The sequence below is a fragment of the Phaseolus vulgaris genome, chromosome 5 (genome assembly GCF_000499845.2).
Source record: "Phaseolus vulgaris cultivar G19833 chromosome 5, P. vulgaris v2.0, whole genome shotgun sequence".
NCBI lineage: Eukaryota > Viridiplantae > Streptophyta > Magnoliopsida > Fabales > Fabaceae > Phaseolus > Phaseolus vulgaris.
In genome coordinates, this window is record NC_023755.2 from 11,632,790 (window position 1) to 11,659,833 (window position 27,044).

The following is a 27,044-nucleotide window of genomic DNA, read 5'->3' on the forward strand; positions in this document are numbered from 1 at the left end:
AGCTGAAATTGCTTTGGTCATCATGTTAGACCAGTTGTCATCTGTATGAACCTTCTCTAGTTGTAACTCTTCATCCTCCAAAGCATTTCGTATCCAATGATAACGATAATCAATGTGCTTTGTCCGAAAATGAAATGTAGGATTCTTAGGTAGGTGGATTGCACTTTGGTTGTCACAATGGAGAACATATCTTTCTTGAACATGACCTAATTCATGCAAGATATTTTTACCTCTTTGTCAGCTTCAGATGCGACATTGTACTTTGCTTCATTTGTTGATAAAGCAACACATCTTTGTAACTTGGATTGCCAAGATACAACTCCCCCTAACAAAAGTAGTTAAATATCCTGATGTGGGTTTTCTAGAATCTACATCTCCAGCCATGTCTGCATCTGCGTATCCTACCAACACAGGATCTTCATTACCAAAACATAAACATCTTTTGGTAGTTCCCCTCAAATATCTCAATATCCACTTCACTGTATTCCAGTGTTCTTCGTCAGGATTGGACAAGAATCGACTCACAACACCAACTGCATGGGCAATATTTGGTCTTGTGCAAATCATGGTATACATTAGGCTTCCTACCACAAAAGAATAAGGCACTTTGCTCATCTCTTTCTTTTCTTCTTCACTAGTCGGACATTACATTGTGCTTAGCTTGAAATGTTTGGCAAGTGGAACACTGACAGGTTTTGCCTTATCCATGTTGAATCTCTTGAGAGCTTTCTCAATGTACTTCTCTTGTGATAGCCATATCAACTTCTTAGAGTGATCTCTGATCACCTTCATCCCAAGGATTTGTTTGGCAGGACCTAAGTCTTTCAAGAGTAATGAATCCTTCCATCTTCTATTAGAACCAAGCTCTGATATCACTGTTGGGAAAATCAGAATTAATTCTCCCCTTTGGTGTAGATACAAAATCGGTACTTGCGGAAGCAATAAGCAAATAATAGAAAATATAGCAAATACAATAATAACAGAGAATTTTTAACGTGGGAAAACTTCCTCAACTTGAGAAGTAAAACCCACGAGACCTAGACCAGAAAATGTCTCCACTATGAAAGTAGGATTACAATATTTGTTTCTCTCACTCTGTGAGGATAACACTCAATCTCACCCAACAAGGATGGAATACAAAGTCTCTATAGTATCTTACTAGGATTTCTAATCTCACACCATGATGGATATTTATTCTCTCATTTACTCTCTAATCTCATCCAAGAAGAATGGAATACAAAGTCTCTCTAGTATCTCACTGGGATCTCTAATCTCACTCAAGAATGATGCAATACAAAGTGTTTCTAGCATCTCACTAGGATTTCTAATCTCACCATTATGGTGGTTATCTATTCTCTCATTTCTCTCTACGTTGCTCTTCTCACTTGCTTGTTCTTCTCTTCCTCAGAAGTTCCCTTTACGCACAGAAGGAAATGAAGACTTCTTCATAAAAAGATTAATGCTGGTTACATTTTCAAGAGAGTTACAATTCCAAAAAAACTTTTGGAATGATCATCATTAAATATATTCAATGGATCAGTTACCAATATTCATTGATCATTGTCTCCCATTAAATTAAAGAGGGATCCCCAATAATTTCACCAATAAAAAATTCAATAACTACATTTCTTATTCCATTCCCATTTGCATCCAACTTCCACATTGTATTATCACCACCACCTCACCGAAAACATCTCTGCTTGTCTCGTCCTTCAAGCCACATGCAATCATGTTTTCTGACTCTCCTTTATTTATTTTATCTATCAATATATATTATTAACTTCTACTGCTTTTAAACTCAAAATTGTTTTATATTTTACTTGTAATTTAACGTTTAACACACTTTCTATTTTGAAATTTTTATTTTGAATTTATTGAGTTAAGAAACATATTATTTAAAGTATTTTAAAAAAATAGTTATATCTTTACGTGTACAAATAAGCCCGTATAACCTATAGATTTTGTGGATGATTAATTAAGCCTGTATAACCTAGAAATAAGCCCGTATAACCTACGTAAGATCCATGTAAGATTCATTTTATTGGGACTTTGAATAAATTTTACCAAATATTTAAAGTTTACCTTTATTCTGTAATATAAAATTTGCAGTGTTGTACTAACATATAGATAACTTTTTTGAAATGGCATTCATCCAAACTTGTAAAACTAAATATGGACAAATCTTTTCCATTGGCTACTTAGAAGAGTCCAAACTAAGAAAGTAAGAAACACTAACGAACAGAGACATTAATGATTTGCTGATAAATTTAATGATAACTGCTAGCTTTTCCCCTCTTATGTGAGATTATGAATAATGAAATGTTGAAAACAATTGGTCAAGAGGAACACCAACTGAAAGTTTTTGTGACCAACATTTTCTTTCCATTGAATGCTTATGTAAGTGGTGATGCAGAAGAAACTTTGGAAGGGAAGGACAAAATGTAAGGTCTTTGTGGATTTTATATAGGAAAGGCGAGTAATGTAATGTTTTTAACCTATTAAACTAAAAATACCTTGTCCATATCAAAAAATACAAACGACAAAACCTAACCACGTTCAGGTTAAGAAGGGAAATATAAAATAGGTTTTGTTGCATTGCCACAAGTTCTTGTCTTTGTTGTTTCTTGCTTTTTACCTCACTGGCTATAAATTTAAAAGTTCCGAGCATGCTGTTCGGATTGCGTTTTTTATATTGTAAATTTTTGAATTCATTCCATTGGGTTTTCATTGGATATCACTAGAGAACATGAATCTATATTTTCATTGCTCTATCATGTAATTTGTTATAAAAACTAATATACTTATTAGTTTTTATAACAAATTTTAAATCGATGTAAAAATTAAGAAATATTAATGGTTATAACTAATATCAATAAAGTATGTGTTCTTCCAAGTTAATTTTGAGTTGATGGAGGACATATTGTATGGATGGCTTGGAGGGACATATATTAGATTGATTTTTGTGTAATTATTGTAATATCTTATGTCTTTTTAAAGAGACAAAATTTGTATATTTCCCAACTTGTAATTGTAAATAAATTTAACCACCTTTAATAAATTGTGAAAAATCAAAATTATTATTGGTTCAGATTAATTAATACCAAAAATTGTACATAATTCTAAACATCAACATTTACTTAAATACATTAAAAGTATATCAAAATTCACTACAATAAAATTTGGTATTTAGTACAACGTCAATCCGTATGTAAGAGATCAAATCCGTATGTAAAACATAGTTACATACGGAAAAAAAATCATATATAATAAATTTGTATGTAAAACATAGTTAAATACAAATTTATCCGTATGTAATTACATACGAATAAATTCATTTATAATTATATAGGATAAATTTGTATATGATTACATACGGATAAATTCATATGTAATTATATACGAATATATCCGTATGTAATTGTCTATTAGATTTACAAACGAATATTTTTTCGTATGTAATATTATTTCTTAACAGTTTCAAATTAGGCTCCAAACAAACTAAATTGGAAGTTCATAGATCAAACATACACTCATATATAACAATAAACAATGATAGAAAACCACAATTTAGAGAAGTCCAAATAATGAGATAACATAGACTACAAAATACATTATTGTTTTGCTCATAATCAACTTCAAATGAAAAAATTGAAAAGGGTAAAAAGAACAAGAACAAAAGTATAATTTCACAAGACATTCGAAAGGAACTCCAAATCATCGTATATAAAACACAAGATATGAAAGGTGCAAATAGATATACAGAGAAAATAATGTGAACTACACATTAGTCTAATTTGCAATTTTAGAATGAAAGAATAATCATTTCTTTTAAGACATGTCCATCTTGACCGTATGTTATATTTAGCTAGCTAGTTATTTCTATCTAGCAGCCATTCGAACGTCCCAAATACGTAGATTGTCATTAGATGATACAAACGCCACTTGATAAGCGTCATCATCCCCTGTAACACCATCAGTATCCGTGAGCACAACAATAACTTCGATATAGGAAGTATGTGAGCCTTCTAAACAATATGTAACTTTTCCAATCTTGATATCGATATTTTGTCCACATTGACACAGTAAAGAAGTCTATTATGCAAAAAAGAATTAAAAAAAATAAATATTAAAAAAAATCAAAGTTAATTACTTGATAGCACCACACAAATTAAAGTCCCCTAAACTAGATCTTCCATGTCAAAGATAACTCCACCAATGAAACCGTCTATATAAGAAAAAAGGTGGTATACTAGTGGGAAAAATCATCATACCATACCATACATACCATGATCAACTCCACTATTGTATAGTAAACTTCATACAAATATTTTCTTAGTAGAAGATTTATATTACATTCACATGTATTACACAACACTGACCTTCTCACTCTCGATTCTCAGTAAGAAAAAATTATATAGAAATTACATACACATAGCATATACATTTAAAATCTAGAACTTCCCGCTACACATCACACATAGACCATTAATTCATCATTAAAACATACAACAAAGCATGTGATTATAGATTACTATGTAGCCAACACTCCTCCAAAAGTCAAGAATTTTATTTCAATAGTGTTTCAGTTTCGTTAAAATGATATAATCATAAAAATTTTGGATTGGATACTGATCTGTTGAAGGAAGTGGAATGTGATAAGAATCCTAAAATAGTTTAATATTATATTAATTCTAAAATATTAGAATAAAGTATTCTAATAATATAAACAACATATTCAATTGGCAATTTGCATCCAAATTGAAATCAAGTAGTCGTATTTTCACTAGTGGAAAAAAATTATAACTTATAGAAATTTTCTGAACCTCTAATAACAACCAAACAATAGGCTATAAGTTTTGAGAAGACTCCATCTTCACAATTATTCTCAAATTGAAGTTCTGCGCAGAAAACACATAATAATAGAGTATCTTATTTAAAGGTGAAAAAAAATTCACCCGGAAAGAAGATCACATACCAAATTCCTTAGAAAATATAAATTAATAAGTATTTATGAACTGGGAAAATCTAAATATCGCAGCACTTACTAGTTCCCATGACAGAGAGATGCCAAAAAACAAACTTTGACCCAAGTAATTAGCTTAGAACCCTGATTCATATTAGAACAAATTGTAACAATGACAATTAACAATAAGCACTCAAATGTCAAAGTTGATGATAAGAATCCTAGCAATGAAGGTTTCAGTTTCAAATGTTAAAAAAGGCAATTATTAATACTCAGTCGTACTAAGCTACAAAATATCCCTTTGATTATGCAAGCAACATAAAACATGTGAGTAACCCTACAAACTACAACTTAAGTAACAAACTTGTATTGTAAGATGGGTAAGTGAGCCACCAAATAGTATCACCTTGATAATCACCAGATGAGCTGGAAGATTCATACCCCAAAAGCTAATGTGCTGGTACAAACCAATATCTGCATAATATTATAAAACTAATGAGTTAAGGGCAAGTTAAATAAATGTAACTTTCAATTTCTTTTTCTCAATACATAAATAGACAAATGTCAATTTTTAAAGGCACAGATGTATGCCTGAGTTTTGTTTTTTCCAAATAGTTCCTCAACCAATAATCTGTCTTTGTCATAAAGTCATGCATAATGTAATCCAATGGAATAAATATTATCTCTCACGTGAGATAGAGTATGCACATGAATCAGGTCAAGTGCAATAAGTCTTGTCTGGCGTCGGGATGAGACAAATACAAGAACTAGTTTTGCAGGTGAATGTGTGCATGTTGCAGCATATGCTGGTTTATTCATGTTGTTCATCCTTGGGCAATAATATTTTCCAGGATAACCCTATAAGAAAACAAAGTAATGTTAACATCTTTGCAAAAAAAATATTTTTGAGTATGCAACAGTTGGTGTTTGCTTGATAGGAGAAAACAAATGCAAAATACTTCACGTACCACACAACTAAATAGAATAATGAAGCCATTACACGTTAAGAAAATGAAAAAACCCCGACCAACACGTTCAATAGCCCCACGGGGATCATTTTTCCTGGAAAAGACTCAACAGGTGTTTCCATTCACTTCAATTATATAGATGTAACCAGCTTCATTTAAATAAGATACACAAAGACAATGCAGATAAAAATAAAAACTAACAACCAAAAATGTTCTTGCGAAATCAGAACCAATTCCCAAAGGGATGAGTTGTATAATGCCATAACAGTGTATATTTTTCAATCAACATTTCATCCAGGATTTATTACAGGTGACAATTTAAGACGTAAGACATTGAATAAAAACTGAGAATATTGAAATCCGGTGACAAGTACTAATTAAAATTCATGTGTCCTGTAAAATATTGCTCCTTATTTATGGTCCTACTACTTCTTGTTCACTGAACCTAGCATAAATTTCAACCAATAAAGAAATGTGTTGAAAAAGTATACTGCTAGCATTTATCTTTATACGAGGCGTAAAAGGTGATGTTACTTGATTTTAAATTGACACATTTTAGAGGTTACTTTTTTATTTATGATTTGTTTAATTAACAATTATGGTGAGAAACTCAAAAAAAATTCTCAGGACACGAACTTAACCCAAGTGGTTAAGTAAATGTGAAGGTTCACTTCTAGAGGATAAAGAGAAAACACAAATATGGTGAATATGATGATGAAGGTGTGGAATTAAAGGACATGAAAAGAAACATAAGATGATGAAGAAAGCAAACATAAATTAATAAATGTATGGAAGAATGGCATAAGGAAAAGGAAAGAAAAACAAAAAGGTGAAGAGATTAAGAGATGCTTATGAAATAAAGAATCACGTCACTTAGAGGGGGGAGAGACTCCAAGATGAGTGGTGAAGAGTCGCCACTTGAAGTACACAAACACCCAATGTAAAACCCAATTTCTAGGAGACAAAGCTCACTAAACACTCCTGTAGAGTTTCTTTACTATTTCAAAATTCAATGTATGAAATACATGAGGCAAGACACTCTATTTATAGGAGAGAGTGTCCTAGAGAACAAGATAGAGGGGTAGGGGTGTCATTTGTGAGAAACCTTCTAGAAGGTAGGTCAAAGAAACCCTAAACCTAGGTGCACTTATCATGAAAGGTAGGTTTAGCACAAGCCCAATTTATGCTAAGTACACTCTAATTTATGCTAAGTTAACCTACTCTAGCTTATTCATCTATTTATACCCCCAAAGTGAGCTCAAATTATTTACATGAACTTGTCTTTTAAAAAGACCAGAAGAAAGAACATCTGATGTTCTTCCTATGTCTAATTCTTCTTCTACTAAGGTCCTTCTGAAGTTTGGTGGGACCTTGTCTTAGATGCTGAGATGACTGACTTAATAGTGAAAAAAAAAAATTTGTGTCATTGGTTATATCCTTGTTTAATTGGATTGTATCATGCCCCTCAAGTTGGAAAGAATTCGACCTCGAATTTAGAACTCCTGAAAATAATATAGTTAGTCTGTTCATAGAGAAGATAGAAACATTTCTAGATTTGGGATGTGAAGCCAACTTATGTTCATTAAACTTTAGCAGTTCATATGAGTGAGTTCTATATATAGGCCATGTTTGGAAAGAATATTTGGGAATGAAATGACTTTTTGGTGAGAATCCTCTTAGAATGTGAGAATCTTTACGAGATTTTTGAATATCATCCATAAACTTCTTTATCAAAGATGTCAAGTATCTAGAATGATTAGGTAATGAAAAAGATAAGGAAAATGAACACCTTGGAGGTACAATTTGTATTTCTATATGGGCCTACATGATTGTTTTTACAGCGTGAGGTGAGGTATTGTGATACAACCCAATTAGACAAGTAGATGAAAAAGGACACAAGAGAAACTTCACAATTAGATCAGTCATCTCATATTACAAGACAAGACCCCTCCAAATATCAGAAGGACCTCAGTAGAAGAAAGATTGGACATAGGCCACAACATCAAATGTTCTTTCTTCAGGTCCTTTTAAAGGACATGTGTTTGTAAATAATTTGGGCTCACTTTGGGGGTCTAAATAGAAGAATAAGCTAGAATAAGGTGCACTTAGTATATTTTGGGTTTGTGTCAAAGCCCACTTTGTATGACAAGGCACGTAGGATTAGGGTTTTTAACCTAGTTTCTAAAAATTAGGCCTAAGGGGGCAACATTTGCCTAGAGTCAAACCTTATGCTACCCCTCTCCTCTCCCTTTTATACCCTTCTCTCATCTTGCTCTCCAAGTCACTCATTCCTATATAAAGGGTGTCTTCCCCCATGTATTCACACATTGAATTTTGAATAGAAAAGAAACTATGTCAGAGTGTTGAGTGAGTCTTGAGTGCTCTCTTTTTGTGGGTCTTATCTTGGGTGTTTGTGCACTTCAAGTGGCGGCTCTTCACCACTCATCTTGGAGTCTCCCACCACTCCAAGTGGTGTGACCACCATCATCATCCATAAGCTTTCTCTATCTCTTCATCCCTTCCTTCCTTGCTCCATTTCCATTCCTTTTATATTCTTGTGTTCTTCTTTTCCTTTTTGGTTTTTGCATCTATTTGCTTTCCATTATATGCTTTAATTCTGCACTTTTTCATCATCATCACCATATAATTGTGTTTTCTCTTTTCCCTCTAGAAGTGAACCTTTACACTTACTTAACCACTTGGTTAAGTTTCTCACTATATTCTGCTTAAAAATAAATAAAAAAACCATAAACAAAGTGCAAGCCATAAAATGTGCAATCTTAAAATCAACTCACATCATGTAGTATTCAGAGCATGGTTATCTTGTGCTTAACTGCTTTTGAGTTTATTTCTGCCTTTAATTTTTAACACATTTCAGTTATTGCTTTTATCTTCAAGCAATTTCAATTCTACCTTTAAATTCTTGTCATTTACAATTCCACATTTTTATTCATTAAGCAATTTAATTTATGCTTTTGAATTATTTTGTGTCATTTTTTTCGTTACCTATTTTGCTTTAGTGTTATGTTCTTAGTGTTCTAGGAGTTTTTCATTCTTTTCTACTTATTTTGCTTTTAATTGTGAAAAACTAAAAGCAACTAGAAATTGTTTAAATGGTAGTTGATTTAGTTATAAACAAAGAATTCAAGTGATCATATGAATCGAATCCCTTTCTCTTTGTGAAAATTTGAAAGTGAAGTAAAAGTATGCATGTCAAGAATGTGGACATTTTAAATCCATAAAAAAAATTCAAAAACAATTTGAATGCAATTCACTTTTCAAGATTAAAATATTAAGAGGATTCCCTTTATGTGGCAAATTGTTTTTATATTTGTGGAATTTTATCCTTCTTGCTTTTACAATTTCTAAGAAAATCAAAATTTCATAGTTAAAAGTTTAAGTAAGTTTCTCTGAGTCTTCATAAGTGTTTTTCTTGTTTGTCTTGTTAAAAGTTTTGTCATCCTATAAATTCTAATTTGGTTTAGCTTTCTTTCTTTTATCTTTTTTGGCTTCTCTTCAAATCTTTCTTAAGTTTTGTTGGGATTTCTTTGGTGAGCGAGTGATAAGAGCTTTGACTTCTTTCACTTGAAGTGTTGCTACCAAGTGTAGAACTTTTAGAGTTCAAATTTTCCTTAAGTGAATTTAATTTTTTTTTTTTCATGATACACATGAGTGAGTGCACTAAATTGTTATTTTCACTAATTGTTTACTTTCTTTTGTGCAAAATCATGGCTCATTTGTCTTCAGGAGAGTCTTCAAAGCCACAATCTCCTCAAAAGGCACATCTTTTGGGGGAGCTTGCGAATTCTAAAAGGAGCTTTGATGTGATTCCACTAGCCATATAGAGAATGATTCTTGACATTCTTAGGAATCACCTTGAGTTGGACATTATAGAGGCACTTTTCTTAGAGTTGGATCATTGTTCTAAGACAAGAACTCACCAAAAACTAGTACCAAATCCCAAACTCATTTGGATGTTCCACATATTGTCAAATTGAACCAACAAAAAGAGGTAAAACTAAGAAGTACCGAACAGAATTGCATAAGAACACATTTCAACCGAAAAAAATGAAATTAAAAGGCAAAGAACAAAACATAGGTGCTGGAAAACTAGAATAGCCGAACCAAACAACAAGACAACAAGCTAGAACAAAGAATTAACAAAGAAGAAAGGAAGGAGAGAAGAAATGCTCATGAAGATGGAAGGATGATGGATGATCTCGCCACTAGAAGTGTGGAATGCTCCTAGATGAGAGTGCTGCCGCCACTTGAGGACTCCATGGATCCATCAAGATAAGACTAGAGAAGAAGGCTCAAAAGCTCTCCAATGATCACTCAAAATTTGAGTAGAGTTTTCTTAGATTAATTCCAATCTGAAATTTACAAAGAGAGCACCTCTATTTATAGCCTAAGGTGCTGAAATATAAGCTACACAAATTCAAAAACTCCCTCCCAAAAAGCTTCTAGAATTTGCGCCTAAAACAAAGCATGAGGAAGGTGTGACCTCTTCCTTCACTTTGGCACCTCCTTATTTACTCCTACACCTATCTACTAACACACCCCCCCTAAGACTCCTAACTAAAGACTAAAAGATGCTTTAACAATAGAGGTTTCTAATGTTTCCCTCTAAGCACCTTCAACAATATTCTTTATTATTTAATACTTGGCCTTGCCCTTTATAGGATGGACTTGGGCTTGGGCTTGGGCTTGGGCTTTAGGCTTGGGCCTCTCTTTATTTTATGTCTTCTTTTAATTTTGAGAAGACTAGAAGGAAGAACTTCAAGTGTGATGGTGAATGGCCTCTTCCTTCATTAATAAAATCCTCTTTTACTTGATTCTCATCAAGCTTGGCCCACAAAGAATAGAAAATGAGGCAACTAGTGGAAAGAATGCAAAGGCTAGAAGATACTCAAGAGAGGCTAGCTAAAGAGAGAGGCGGGAACCTAGACACACTACAAGGTATCATATGCACTATGGGAGTCAAGAGGAAGAAGAAGAAGAATGGAGAGTGCAGAATTATGAAGCTTGGCACCATCATCAACACCAACCAAAGAGTTCTTTTCCTTTTGTAAAGTTACCTAGTTTTAGTGGGGAAAGTGACCCTAATGTGTACTTAGGATGAGAACCTAAGGTAGAACAAATTTTTAATGTGTATGAGGTCAAAGAGGACTAAAAAGTTAAGTTAGCTTCCCTAAAATTTTTAGACTATGCCATGCAATGGTGGCATCAAACTATAATGGACATTGGGCTAAACAAGAGGTCAGTCGTGGTCTCTGGGAGTGATTTAAAGTTATGCATGCGTGTGCGATTTGTTCCTCCTCATTATAGGAAGGAACTCTTGATGAAGTCATTACTCTTGTTGAAGCTCCAACGACTTCATCAAGGACCTAGGAGTGTAGATGAATAATTCAAAGATTTAGAAGTAACTCTGAATAAGATTAATATGCATGAAAATTAAGAGTCAAAGATTGCTAGATTTGTGAGTGGATTAAGAAGATAAATTCAAAATGTTGTACAAATTTAGGAGTATACATCTTTAGAAAAATTGGTTCACCTAGCCATCAAGGTTGAATCACAACTTTTAAGGAAAACATTCTTGAAATATACTCATAATGATGGCTTTTACACTCATCTTGGAAGGATAAAAATAAATTTCCAAAACAAGATAACCCTTCCACTTCCTCTAAAGAATCCACCCCCACAAACTTCTAAAGACAATCCTTCTCCTTCTAGGACTAAATCGCCAACCAAAAACTCAAATAAAAAATGTTTTAAATGTTTAGGTTTTGGTCATATAGCAGCAAATTGCCCTAACAAAATAACCATGATGGTAAAAGGGGGGATAGTAGTAAGTGACAATAGTGATCAATCTTCTAGGTCTAACTCCCCTACCCCTTCAAAAACCCCTAGTGAAAATGAATGTGAGATACCTTGTGAAGGTGACTTACTGGTGGTAAGGAGAATTTTGGGGACTATTCAAAAACCTTTTGATGAAACCCAAAGAGAAGATATTTTTCACACTTGCTGCCTTATCAACAACAAGTTATGTTCCATGATCATAGATGGGGATAGTTGTGCTAATGTAACAAGTACAAGAGTTGTGGAAAAGCTTAGATTACCCATTATCTCGCATACAAAGCCCTATAAACTACAATGGCTTAGTGAAAAGGGTGAAATTGTGGTTAATAAACAAGTCATCATAACTTTTGCCATAGGAAAAGATGAAGTTTTATGTGATGTTGTGCCAATGGAAGCAACACATATTCTATTTAGAAGGCCTTGGCAATATGATAAAAAAGATTTACATGATGGTCATACCAATAAGATTTCTTTCTACTTCCAAGGGCATAAGATTATATTAAAACCCTTCTTTTCCAAATAAGTTAATGAGGAAAGAAAAGATGACCATGAAAAAAGATGAAGAAAGAAAAGACAAAACGGGTATCATCATCTGACCTCACGCTACAAAAACAATCATGTTGACCCGTACAAAAATGCAAATTGCACCTCCAAGGTGTTCCTCTTCCTTATCTTTTTCATTACCTAATGATTCTAAATACTTTACATCTTTGATAGAGAAATTTAAGGATGATATTCAAGTACCTTCTAAAGGTTCTCACCTTCTAAGATGATTCTCAAAAAGACATTTCATCCCCAAATATTCTTCCCAAACATGGCCTGTATATAGAATTCATCCATATGAACTCCCAAAGCTTAATGAACATAAGTTTGCTTCACATCCCAACCCTAGCACTATTTTTATCTTCTCTATGAACAAACTAACTATGTTATTTACAAGAGTTCTAAATTTGAGGTTGAATTCTTTACAACATGGGGTGCATCATACAACCCAATTAGACAAGCAGATGAACAAGGACACAAGAGACACTTCATAATTAGATTAGTCATCTAAGCCTGCAAGACAAAACCCCACCAAATATCAGAAGGACCTCAGTAGAAGAAAGACAGGACATATGCCACAACACAAATGTTCTTTCTTTTGGTATTTTTAAAGGACAAGTGTTTGTAAATAATTTGGGCTCACTTTAGGTGTCTAAAAAGAAGAATAAGCTAGATTAGAGTGCACTTAGTATATTTTGGGCTTCTGCCTAAGTCCACTTTTTATGACAAGGCACCTAGGATTAGGGTTTTTAACCTAGTTTCTAGAAACTAGGCCTAGGGGACGACATAGACCTAGAGTCAAACCCTAGGTCGCCCCTCTCCTCTCCCTTTTCTACCCCTCTCATCTTGCTCTCCTGGTCACTCCTTCCTATATAAAGGGTGTCCTCCCCCATGTATTCACACATTGAATTTGAATATAGTAAAGAAACTCTGCTTGAGAGATTAGTGAGCTTTACATATGGATATAATCTATAACTATTTTCTCTTTTTTACAATTTGTATGTAACACATTGTATACAAATATAATTCGTATGTAAATATTTCAATTTTTTCAATTAAATATGTAATACCTTATATACGTAGAGAATCTGTATGTAACTATTTCCGTTTGTTTAATTAAATATGTAATGCGTTATATACGGATAAAATCGTATGTAACAATTTCCGCTTTTTTAAATTAAAAATGTAATGTTATATGTATAGATATGATCCGGGCGTAATTATTCCTGCTTCATGGCGCCAAAATTACATATGAATTATGTCTGTATGTAATTACTTTTGGTTTACATTTGGAAAAATCCGTATGTAATGTGTATTTACATACTGAATTAAATTCGTATATAAATATTCGTATGTAACGCTCAATTTACATACGAATTTGTATTCATATGTAATAATCAATATGTAAATAAATAATTTGTTATAGTGATTGTCAAGGTGAAATCATATATATAAACTAATTTCTAAATCTTAATTAACTAGAACAAAACATATTATTCAAATAACACAATATTTTAAATATAACAAATATTAATTTTCAATACTTGTCTTTTCATGATGAATTTCTTGAATTATATATTTGTTTAATCATTTTTCAACACTAAAATGTTGCAATTGGAAATGAATATTTTTTTATAATAGCATGTATGAAACTAAAATATGATTTTTTTTCATAATATTTGAAGTAGTTTATTAGATGTTTCCAAGAACAAAAACTACTGACACAGGTTATGATCTTCATTTAATATTTAATGCATGATGTAGTGGTCACACTCTCAAAGCTTAATTGTTGTCTATTGTCCAAATATATGAAATTTAACTAAATTAATTTATAAAAAAGTTAATAAGAATGATTATAATAGTTTCAATGCAAAACTAAAATACCTTAGAATAATCCAACGTATATTATATGAAAATGAAGTGGATTTATCATCTAAGACATTGCAAACATTAATAACATGAAGAGAAAAAAAAAGTCATTAGTGATTTATAATATATTAGATGAAAAAACACATTAATTTGTAATTAAAACATACTCTCATATCACAACTTTTAAGTCTACGCTTGACTTTCTATGTAATGGACAAAATCACACTATAATATTGTTTCTGGGACAAATAATCATCAATTGTCAACGAGACCTAAAATAAGCAAATTAATTAATGATGTTGAATTAATTATGTAAGCTCTAAAGTGAGTGAGTTGTACTTACGCATTAATAAAAGGGGTCATGTAATTTATTTTTTTGGATTCATCAATCCACCAATGAATGTATGTATGACATTCCATTTTTTTATTCCAAACTTTTTTTATGGATTGAGGTTCAAGAAAACCATAGATATAAACATTCTTCATGTTGACAAATAATTTATTTATATATCTACGTTGTTAATATAAATATTAGTGATAATGGTTGATTTCATCAAACAAAAGTTGAAAAAATAATAGACTTAAAGTGTACTCATATCACCCATAGTTAAATGATTGCAATGTTCAACATATGATTCCATGTACAATGGTTTATTACCATTGTTGATGCCAAAGATTCTTTCATCCCAAGGAATTACACAAGATGCTTGAAACAAATCATGTGAAACTCTAACCAACTCTTAAATTGGATTAACATTTTATGGGAGTTGGGGTTGGGGCTCGAGGTTAAAATGAGATGCAACTGAGGCCTTTTGCTCCTTTTAAGAGATCCTATAAAGCATAATAACTAATATTGTATAAATCTAAATAAAGAAAATATATATACATAATAACAAGCATTGTGTATCAATCTAAATAAAACAAAAATACTTATTATTTTTTAAAATTGCCTTAATTAGGTGTGTAGGTCATGTAATGAATGTTCTAAGTGTCTCTCCCACTAATTGAACCTCCATTGTTAGTATTGGAACTAGAGTTGTGACATCTCTAATTTCTTCAATCATCACTCTAGTCAAATAATCATGCATAGCCACGATGTGCATGGTTAAGCCTCTTGAATACCCTCTCCCATTGATCACTATCTCTAACAACAACTTAAACAATAGGAGATATCAATGTGTTTCCTCGTCTTTTAAGTCCTTCAATTACACAATTATTGTTTATGCTAACATGTTAAGAAAAAGAAAAAAAAAACAAAATTAAAATTTTAAAGAATAGGGAGGTGAAGGATGAAAATTGTGGGGTACAGTAAGAAAAATCCTACAAATTGGATGAAAACCCATATGCCTAACCTTGTCGGGCCTAAGGCAGTTTCTTCCTGCACCCATGTGCTTTTCTTCCTACACCCCTACAATGTTATGCAAAGATAAATTTATACCTAATATTTTCTAAAAATCCTAAAATACATACAACACTCACAATCTACTCTTTCTTCTTCCTTTGCACATACTGCACACAGACAGACTACATTGCTCTCTCAACAACGGTGGTGCTCCATCTCTTGGCATAGGAAGGCTTTTCTCTTAGTGGTGGTCGGTGGTGTCTCCGACGACTTGGCGGTGCTTCGGTAGTTTCTCTTGGTGGTTCTCTGTTCGGAGAAGAAGGTAAGTAATTTTTTTCAGTTTTTGGATCTATAGTTTTGTTTTTTTTGCATTTTTTTTTCGCAGTACATATGTTGTGATTTCATACATGCACTGGTTTACAAAACAAAGAATCCGCACTTTGGTTTTCGTCTTCTGAAATATTGAATCCGCAAAAATCATGGATTGGAGAATCTGGTAATTTTTCATATTTGTAAATCCACAATATGTTTCCAGATTTCAAAATCCGTAATGCAAAAAATCCATTCTGAATTCACAAATCCATAATTCAAAAAATGCATTTCAGATTCACAAATCCATAAGTCAAAATAACTTTTGGATCAACAAATTTGTAATAGAAATTAGGCTTTCGGGTTTAGCAATCCATAAGTCAACAATTTATTAAAAATTTGCTTCCAAAACACTCCCTCATCCGGAAAACAAAACGATTTACTTACGTATCAACGAATCTGAGAATCACATTTTCACTTCTGGATTGATCAATCCGTAGCACAATCCCAGATCCTGATTTTTGGGAATCACAGAAACTCCATAACCAGTCAAGCTCTTAAAAAAAAACTTAACTCTTATCTCTAAAAGTAAACTAACATTTCAGCAACGCAACCGACTCCTTCACTTGCTTCACAAGCTAAAATGACCCTCCACTAGCACCTCAAATGAATGAAGAACAAGAACAATGTCAAACCATCTCATTTCATGATGCCCTTTTTCAAATAAAAGGTCAAAGCTAGCTTTGGAATTTTAAAAATTGTGAGGTGAGGAAGAAAATCGTAGGGGTGCAGGAAGTAACTCCCCAAACTTAAATGTCAAAATGGTACCAAGCCCATGTTTAACAATACGTACGCTTCGGTCCCAACAATAATAATTTAAACGTTGTTTTCTTGTGGACTTTAAACAAAATTGTAAGTGTAAAATCAAATATTCAAGAAAAATCGTTGAGTAAGTTTCATTTTCTCAAATTTTATTTTGAATATTTAATAAATATTTTTCTTTTTTAAGTTGAGGACATAATAAGTTAAATATTTTTATATAAGCCTCTAAATAAAATATTTTATTTATTTATTTTGATTTAAAATTTTGAAAAGTTTTAAATTTTTTCTTTTATTCTTTAAATGTTTTATCATAACAATTTATATGTTTCTCGTCTGTTATACGGTTCATAATAATGTAAATAATAAAAATCAACTTAGTAATTAGTTAACACTCAAAATTATTTGAGATATGACACAACTTAAGAGACATGTGATGTGAGAAGTATAATTGATATAGAAAAGACATAAACTAAAATATTTAATTTTAAAAGTATATTAAGATAAAAAAAAATTATTTAAAAAAAAATAAAAAAAATAAAAAAAAAATATATATATATATATATATATATATTATCAGCTATTAGGTATTTGGGAAAAATAATAATTTCTTAAAGCAAAATGCAAATTAGTAATTTTCATATTATATAACGAAGGAAAACAAAAACAGTGAGGAAAAATTAAACAATTTTTTGTTGATTTCTTACACTTATTTTTTTTTTTGCCTTTTTTTCCTCCAAGCATATGTGGCTTTCGTAAACTATGAAGGCTCAGATATTCCTCTCAAAAGGCGTATCCATATCGGACATCGTAATTTGTATGACACTTGTAGGATACGTATCGGTGAAGTGTTCAATTCAAAAAATATTTGTTAGATTTCTGACAATTCTAACGCAGTTCTAACACAATTTTAAAAAGAAGAAATACATTAATTTTTTTAAAAACTTAAACTTATTGCACAAATTTAGTATGAAAAACATCTTTATGCTAAAAAAAGCTAAAACATACTTGTGCACATAAATCTTTATTGTCAATTTATATAATTCATAATTATATAATATATAGATTCGTGTCTTTGTGTCCTACATTTTAGAAATTATACATATCTATGTATCCGTGTCCGTATCGTATAAGTGTCTCTGTTAATGTTTGTGCTACATAGTTCTTAAACATTTTATACGAAGCAATAAATTACCTCTTTTTTAAACATAGCAGTTAAAGAAATTAATGTGTGTTAATCTGTGAACTAATAAAAAATTAAGAAGGTATTGTACATTATTAAAATTATATAACAGTGTTCTTGCTAATAAAAAAATAATTAAATAATAGTGTAATTTTTATAGTGTGAACATGCAATAATACATTGTCAAAAAAAACTTCTTAATTAATTATATAGTTATTAAGAAATGGATTTGAAATCTAACTAATCTTACCGGTTTATAAATTAAGGTTTGCACCCATATATTTTTCTTCTTGCACCCCTACATTCATGTTAATTTACAAAATTAACTTGGAAGTTTTAAAAATCCCAAAGCCAAACCACCCTCCTTGTTTCTCCTCTGCATTTTCATGGGTACTGTTGAGAGCAAGCAACAACGGTGAGATTCCTTCTCTTTATTCATGATTTTGGTGCGTTTTTAGATAAGTAAATGCATATTGCATTATAGAAAGGGCATTCCATAACCTATTCTTAGAAAGTGTAACCATTTTGTAATACCCTTTTGGGAACATATATTTTGAATTTTGGAATACCCTTTTCGGAACATATATTTTGAATTTTGAATTTATCATTTTGGAAGTCAAAAAAATGTGTTCTGAAATGGGAATTCTAGAATTGTTTTTTTGCTTTCTAGATTTCCTATTCCATAAACATTTTTTGCTTATAGAACATCTCCTATTCCAAAACCACCCAAAATAGTTAAGGGTAATTTGGGTATTTCGGAAAATGTAGGGGTGCAGGAAGAAAAATGTAGGAACGCATAAAAAATGTCTTACCAATATATTATAAAATGTCTTTATCTTTAGTCGACTCACACGTCGAGATAGTGGTCCGATAACGAGTGACTTAATAAGCCAAACAAACTCTCGTTATGATAAATTTTAGGTTACTCTGATATCATATTAAAAAGTAAACTTTAAGTCTAACTCAATCTTACAAAACTAACTTATAAGATGAAGTTTGCACTCATTTATATATATTATGAAATGTTATTATCTCTAGTTAATGTGTGATATCTAATAATATTTTTTTTCCCAAAAATCAATTGTCGAAGATTATTTGAATCAATTGTTGAAGATTATGTGAATAGTGAATGAAAACTTTGGGGGAAACAATTTGTTTAAACATTAACATCACCTATGAGTTATAATACCTTATTCTTGTATACCTTTTGGAATTTTATGAAAAAAGTAAGAGAATCAAATTTCCAAACACGTACTAACTTGGTTATCACCTAAACGTATAGCATGAACTAGTTGATTTTTGGCATCTCCAACATATTTTTAAAAGAAAGATTCATTCCAAAAATAAAGGGGAATGCAATAATATTCGAATACATTTGTCAAGAAAAATTGTTCTTTTGATTTGTGATTGTGTACATACTCAGACAATGACTTTAAGAACGAAAGAAAAAGCGATGTATGCACTGATTGTTTTTATTACACGTTAATTTCAACATCAAAAAGACAAAGTGAAAGACAACCACATACTTGTGTTCCTTTTCCTAGTGTGAGGGAAAGGCAAATTTTGAGCAAACCATGATTTGCGAATTTTCCATTTTTTATTTTCCATTTTCCTTCATTTGAAAGCTAGCTGTGGGATTTTGACTTATTTTTCACTTTAGAAAGAATAAATGGTAATTATTTATCCATGCCTTGTGACCCTTGAAGTCACTATTTGAGGAATATGAGATTTCATGTTTTAGTTTTGGACATTAAATTCTCTTGAGAGTTTTTGGTATAATATTTACTTTTAAAACTTGTATTTAATGCATGCATAAACTAATGAAGCAGGAATAGTAAAACCAAATAAGTTGATAAGATGATAAAACTATGTCCATAAGTAATTAGGAGCAGTGTATAAATTGTAAAGTTAAGTGGATGAAGTGATTGGTGTAAGAACATTGAATAGCATAAATGCATGTGGGATATGGACTCCACCAGCACATGAAAACTAAGGACCAAGCACCTTTAGTTTAGCCCTAGATGGCCTTTATGAGAAAGTCCTTGAACCATGTCCAATGAAAGTTGTGTTTGCAAGCATGCAACGCCTTAGGAATCATCACCACCACACAAACCCCACTCAACTAAAATTGGATCCTTATTTCCAATACAAATGGGACATCCACTTCATCTTCATCTCACATGTTCATACCTCTTCTTCAATATCAAACAAAATTAATCAAACTTAAACTAAACAAAACATGCTACCGTAATTCTTAACAATCCTACTACGATTAGAGAAAAAATCAAATCGATGATAGAATCAATTTTTATCTTGTATAAACTTATTTTTATAATATGAAATGTACACTACAAGAAAATCATGAAATAGAAACCAATTTTACAGACAAAAAATAATTAGTTGTTATAGTGACTAAATTAGAGACTATTTTAGAGACTACAACTATTTTTGGTTTCTAAATTAGTTTATATTATTGTTAAATGGTTTCTAATTAACAACCAAGTTTTTTGCTACAAAATTTAAAATCTAAATAATTGGTAGTTAAAACTTTGGTAGCTAATTATATACCAATTTAGAAACTATTTAAAAATAATAAAAACTAATTTAGAAACCAATTTTTTTTTTAGTTTTTAAAATGATATCTAATTTAGTCACTATAACAACTAATTATTTTTTGTCTCTAAAATTGGTTTCTATTTCATGATTTTCTTGTAGTGATAATATTAAAATCTATCTTAATAATTTTGTTGAAATTATCGAATCACAAATAAATATTTAATTATATATTAATACATGGTGATAATAATTTTCATCTTATATATACTGATTATATAAAGATAAATCAAATTTAAATTTATTTTATAATATGATATAAAAATTTATTTTAATAAAATTTGTTCAATTTATTTATAAATATCTAATTAATAATGTTAGAGCACGATGAATTAAGTAATGGGTGGTTTTTTTTGAACATTAATTAAGGTATGATGAATTAATTTTGTGGCATAGGGGCAAAAGGGATTGCATTGAATTATGGATTGAAATTGTGTAACGCGTGATTGTTGTCGTTTGGCGAGTGTGCAACTGCAAAGTGGCCTACCATTGGCAGAAAACTGAGAGGCAGAGGAAGGAACAGATTCGTTATCTTTGGTAAAGTTTTTCATCAAAAACAAACCAAACCAAACCAAATCAGTTTTTGGATCACTATGATTGCGTTCCATGTTTTTAACTTACACACCTTTGTCTTAAAAATGCATGTTTTGTGTTTGCTTAATTTAAAGACAACTTCAAATTACTTTAAATAATTTTATCTTTTATGTTTCAAATGTACAACTAATGTAAAACATAGATTAGTGTATTTGTTAGATTTGTTTCCACCATTTTTCTCTTATTTTCTGATTTGTTTTAGGAATGAATTTAAGATGGATTTCGATTTTCAACCTTTTATAAAAAAATATTATATGCATTCATTGTAATTTGCTGACTTTATTGCATGTTGAAAATTGTGTAAGGAGTTAGATTCATAATTGAGAATAAATTAGGCCTGAGATTTATTTATCAATGGATAAATTATATTAGAAAAATTGTTTCGGTATTATACTTCAAGATAATGACAATAATAAATAGTAGTTTATTTAATATTACACTGCAACTTTAATCATTATTTGTTAACATAACGAAAATATGACATATACTTAAGTGTATATTTATTTGTGAAAATATTTTAAGATATAATAAAATATCAATAGTAAAATACATTATATAAAAATAAAAATGATATACAATTAAAAACCTTATTTATAAATAAAAATTGCAAGAATTTAAAATTAATAAAAAAAACCACGGTTATAAATACCTCCAAACATATATTTGTATCAATAAAATTTAAAATATTAAATAAATATATCTTAACTATTATTTTTTCAAAAAATGAAGGAATGAATAAGATTAAAGTGATTAATTAGTAATAGAAGTTGAAAAATGATCATATTCTGAATAAGGGAATAAAATATAAAATACTATTTTGAATAAAACAAAATAAAAGTATGATAGATAAAAAAAAATGTACAAAATATTCCAAGAAAGTAAATAAAATAAAGTTTCTTTTTCTTAAATGTTTCTAAAGAAATCCATTTTTTTCTAAAATGAAATATAACTGCCAAAACATTTAATTTTGAACTTCCAATGGAATTATATATAAGAACAACAAGAACAATAAATTGCATCACCAACTAACAGAAATAATAAAAAAAAACAAAAAAGATCTAGACATTACATAGTGTACCTGAGTGGAGAGATGGGGCCCAGGCACGGTCGGTTGACGTGGTGCAATTGCTGACGTGTTGACCTTCTTCTCCTCTGGTCGACTGTCCTTTCTTGCTGTCTCCTTTGGTCGGTCGTCCCTTCGGGCTATCAACTTCGGTCGGGCGGGGGAGGGTACCTGCGAAGGCACTCCGACGCTCAAGTAAGTATGAGATTCTAAGCGCAGTTTCGTAAGTGAATCAAAACGTACCTTTCTCTGGCTTGAGCACAGTATTTATAGGATTGCCTAATGGGCTTTCTATCCCTTGGGCTCAGGGTGGTTATGGATATGTCTTGTCAGTCGTGCTCCGGAATACCCGGGGAACATATCTTCTCTAAACGCATATTCCTTATTCTTCGGAGGTGTATCTTAACCACCTTAGCTTGTCACATAAATGCCCTTACATTTATTGTGTATACGGCCGGTCGGCCACGTGCGTTCGTTTCCATTTAGTGTATAAGGCCGGTAGGCCACGTGCGTTCGTCCGGTGCCTACCAGTACACTTGCCCCCCAGGCTCGAGGTGAATAAAAGCCGAAGAGTCGTAATAATTGTTGTGCCTTTCGAGTTGTCAGACATTAAATTTAACGGAATGACGGGACGTTCGCATTAGCGAAGAATATTTTCGGTTAGGCATCGGACAAGCGGCCTGCCTGCATGGAGCACCCCTGGAGGACGACCAGTACGACAGAAAAAATAATAGTTGATGGAAAGCTGGTGCCGATCAACCCCGATGATAATTTAAATGAGGAGGCCGAGGGGGAGACCCCTGGCCCACAGCCTCACGCCTCTTTTGAAGAGTTAATGAACAATGTGGCATAGAAAATTGCTGGACCCGACATGTGGGCAATGCACACTTGCATAAATAATTCTGATTACATTAAAGTAATAAGATAATTCTAATGCCGGACGAGGCATAAATAATTCTGATTACATTAGTAATAAGATAATTCTGATGCCGAACGAGGCATAAATAAGTGAATAATTCTAATGCCGAACGAGGCATAAATAAGTGAATAATTCTGATGCCGAACGTGGCATAAAAAAGTGAATAATTCTGATGCCGAACGTGGCATAAAAAAGTCTGATTACGTTAAGGTAATAATTCAGATGCCGAACGAGGCATAAGATTGAGTAAATAATTCGGATGCCGAACGTGGCATAATAATTTTGATTACGTTAAGGTAATAATTCAGATGTCGAACGAGGCATAAGATTGAGTAAATAATTCTGATGCCGAACGTGGCATAAATAATTCTGATTACGTTGAGGTAATAATTCAGATGCCAAACGAGGCATCAGATTGAGTAAATAATTCTGATGCCGAACGTGACATAAATAATTCTGATTACGTTGTAATAATTCAGATGCCGAACGAGGCATATATAAATCCGATAAATTCTGATGCCGAACGAGGCATAAGATTGAGTAAATAATTCGGATGCCGAACGTGGCATAATAATTATGATTACGTTGAGGTAATAATATAATTCTGATGCCGAACGAGGCATAAATAAGTGAATAATTCTGATGCCGAACGAGGCATAAATAATTCTGATTACGTTGTAATAATTCAGATGCTGAACGAGGCATATATAAATCCGATAAATTCTGATGCCGAACGAGGCATAAATAATTATTATTACGTTAAAGTAATAATTCTGATGCCGAACGATCGACATAGACTTCAACATTCCTACCAATCATGTCGTGGAATACGTGGTCCATTAGTCTTTGATAAGTGGCTCCGGCATTTTTGAGTCCGAAGGGCATTACTTCATAGTAGAAATTGCCGGAATCAGTCATGAAGGCCGTCTTCTTCCGGTCGGCCGGGTGCATTTGGATTTGATTATAGCCAGAGTAGGCATCAAGGAAGCTGAGGATGTGATGCCCGGCTGCACCGTCGACGAGACGATCAATGGTAGGCAGAGGATACGAGTCTTTTGGGCAAGCTTTATTGAGGTCTGTGTAGTCAACACACATACGCCATTTTCCGTTCGCTTTCTTCACCATAACCACGTTGGCTAGCCATGTGGTGTAATGGGCCTGCCGAATGAATCCAGCCTGTAACAATTTGTCGGCTTCCTCACGTGCGGCTTGACGTCGTTCCTCGCCTATATGTCTTTTCTTTTGAGCTATTGGTTTAGCTTCTCTATACAGTGATAATCGGTGAGTGATAACCTGTGGGTCTACGCCAGGCATATCAGCGGCCGTCCAGGCGAAAAGATCGGAATTTTTAACAAGTGTCGTCCCGATGGCCATTCGGTCGTCCGGTTTCAGCGAAGTACCGATGTGCGTAGTGTGGCGATCATCGCGAAGCGGGAATGGATGCAAGTCTTCTCCTGCTTCCATACGGGGATCGTCCATGCGAGGGTCGAGGTCAACAAGGGCTATCATTTGACGACGGGACATGTGTCGTCCGGAACGCCGTGTGGGGGAACGTCCTCGTTTTTGCGGGACTCGGTCGTCCGTATTGGTTGTATAGAGTCGTCGAGTTGGCTCACTTTTCAAACTTGCTACATAGCATTCCCTAGCGGTTTTTTGATCGACATGGATGGTTGCAATGTCGTGGTTAGCCGAGGGGAATTTCATGGCTAAGTGTGGAGTGGACACAATGGCTTTTAATCTGTTAATGGACGGACGACCGAGCAGGATGTTGTAGGAAGTTTGTGCGTTAACCAGGAGGTATCGTACGTTTATTGTTTTATGGAGGCCGTCTTCCTCACCAAAGGTTGTGTACAAGTCTATGTACCCCTTAGTATCGACCCGTTCACCTGAGAACCCTACAATTTGTTCGTTATAGGGCTGAATATGTGCTTCTGGGATGCGCATTTTCTTGAAAATGTCCCAATACAATATGTCGACCGAGCTACCCTGATCTACCAAAGTCTTGGCAATTGCGAACTTGTCAATTTCTACAGTGATGACCATGGGGTCGTCCTGGGCTGGATCTATGGCTGTAAAGTCTTCGTCAGTGAAAGTAATCGGAGGTATATGTGGACGCTTCCTCGTGGTAGCATGAGCGGACTGGATGTCACGAAGATGTTTCTTTCGGGCGGAATTTGAGCACCCGCCACCGGCAAATCCTCCAGCTATATAATTTGTTTCGTGGTTCGGTTCGCCCAAGTTAACGGGTCCAGCAATCATGTTGATGACTTCGCGGACTCGTTGGCGAGGTCGGGCGTTTCGGTCGGGACTTGTGCTACGGGGGCGTGTACGCCGAACGGGGCTTTCGCTGCGTTTTCGCGAAGTCTGGCTACGGTCAGTGTGGCGTTTGTAATCGTTACGGTACGACCGGTCGACACCACGGGAAGGACGGTCAGTATTCCGTGGTGGGGATCTTGAACTCTTTGTCCTCTTGACGAACTGCCGTAAATGGCCAGCTTGGATGAGTTCTTCAATTTTATCCTTCAAAGCTTGACATCCTTCGGTCGTGTGACCGAAATTCTGATGGTATTGACAACGCTTAGCAGTATCTGCATTCGGTGGTGTTTGATACTGCTTCAATGTCGGGATTAGGTCCGTTTGTAGTGCTTCATCTAGGGCTCGTCCTCTCGGCACAGTTAAAGGGGTGTAACTGTTAAACCTGGGGATTCGGCCTCCCCTATTCCGGTCGGACCTCAGAGTGGTTCGGACGGTTCGTTCGGTTTCGACTTCTCTTTCTTTACTTTGGGTTTGGTCTTTAAGGGCTCCGAATCCGACAGCTTTGAACCGTTGATGGTAATCAATGTGTTCTTCGATTTGCATGAATTTGGTTGCTCGAGTTCGAAGGTCCTCCATGTCTTGAGGTGGTTTCTTGATGAGACTTTCAGTGAAACGGCTCGGTCGGATGGCCGAGACCAAATGGTGCAATGCAACCTCTTGTTTGAGCCTTCGGATGTTCATGCATGCTTTGTTGAACCTATCTAGAAAGGTTCTAAGAGATTCACCTTTTTCTTGTTGTACCGCTAGGAGAGACATGGAGGACATGTGATGCGGTCGGCTAGTGGCATATTGAGTGGAGAATTTTGCGGCTAGGGTGTCAAAATCGTTAATGGAGTTTGGAGGCAGCTCTGTGAACCAGGTAAGAGGTTCTCCCTGGAGCGACGTGGGAAATACTTTACACCACACATTGTTATCTGTGGTATACAAAGTCATTTGCGTCTTGTAGACATTTAAGTGTTCGTCCGGGTCGGTCGAGCCGTCATAGAGTTTAATGACGAGGCCTCTCCATTTGTCAGGAAGTGGAGTGGTGATAATTTCGTCTGTAAAAGGATGACCCCTTTTCCTTGACTTTCTTTCGACTGTTTCAGCTCTGGAAGCAGGATTGGTATTGGCAGGTGTAGGTATGCGAGAGGCGGTTCGGTCGGCCATATGGGATTGGCCTTCTCGTTCGGGATTATCGACCTGTTGTTGGAGTCGTGCATTCTGCTCTCTTAATAAGGCGATTTCTTCTTCTTGGCGGCGTCTATCTTCTTCTTGGAGGCGTCTATCTTCTTCATGTTGACGATGGTCTTCCATCCCCTTTTGTCGCAGTTCCTCCATCTGAGCTTGGAGGATTTGAATCATAGTCATCTGTTCTGCCATAGCGTTGTTGTTGTTTCTTGTCGCAACCATTATAGCTTCAAAAATTGAAGATTTGCCTCGGCCCCACGGTGGGCGCCAATTGTACCTGAGTGGAGAGATGGGGCCCAGGCACGGTCGGTTGACGTGGTGCAATTGCTGACGTGTTGACCTTCTTCTCCTCTGGTCGACTGTCCTTTCTTGCTGTCTCCTTTGGTCGGTCGTCCCTTCGGGCTATCAACTTCGGTCGGGCGGGGGAGGGTACCTGCGAAGGCACTCCGACGCTCAAGTAAGTATGAGATTCTAAGCGCAGTTTCGTAAGTGAATCAAAACGTACCTTTCTCTG

General features: G+C 33.7%; 1 protein-coding gene across 1 annotated transcript; it reads right to left on the reverse strand.

Annotated features, from left to right (window-relative positions):
• Positions 1 to 645: 645 nt before the first annotated feature.
• On the reverse strand, positions 646 to 26,752 carry LOC137833967 (uncharacterized). Its single transcript, XM_068642038.1, has 2 exons — positions 23,950 to 26,752; positions 646 to 875 (listed from the first exon to the last, which is right to left on the reverse strand). Exons 1-2 carry the CDS (start codon positions 26,750 to 26,752, stop codon positions 646 to 648), a joined length of 3,033 nt encoding a protein of 1,010 aa, XP_068498139.1.
• Between the last annotated feature and the right edge of the window lie 292 nt (positions 26,753 to 27,044).

Excerpts from the sequence above, each read along its gene's own strand:
- LOC137833967 (XM_068642038.1), bottom strand. The coding sequence starts at position 26,752 with ATGGTTGCGACAAGAAACAACAACAACGCTATGGCAGAACAGATGACT. Across the intron at positions 876-23,949 it reads GGCCTTCATGACTGATTCCG|TGATATCAGAGCTTGGTTCT; the intron begins GCAATTTCTACT and ends TTTTCCCAACAG.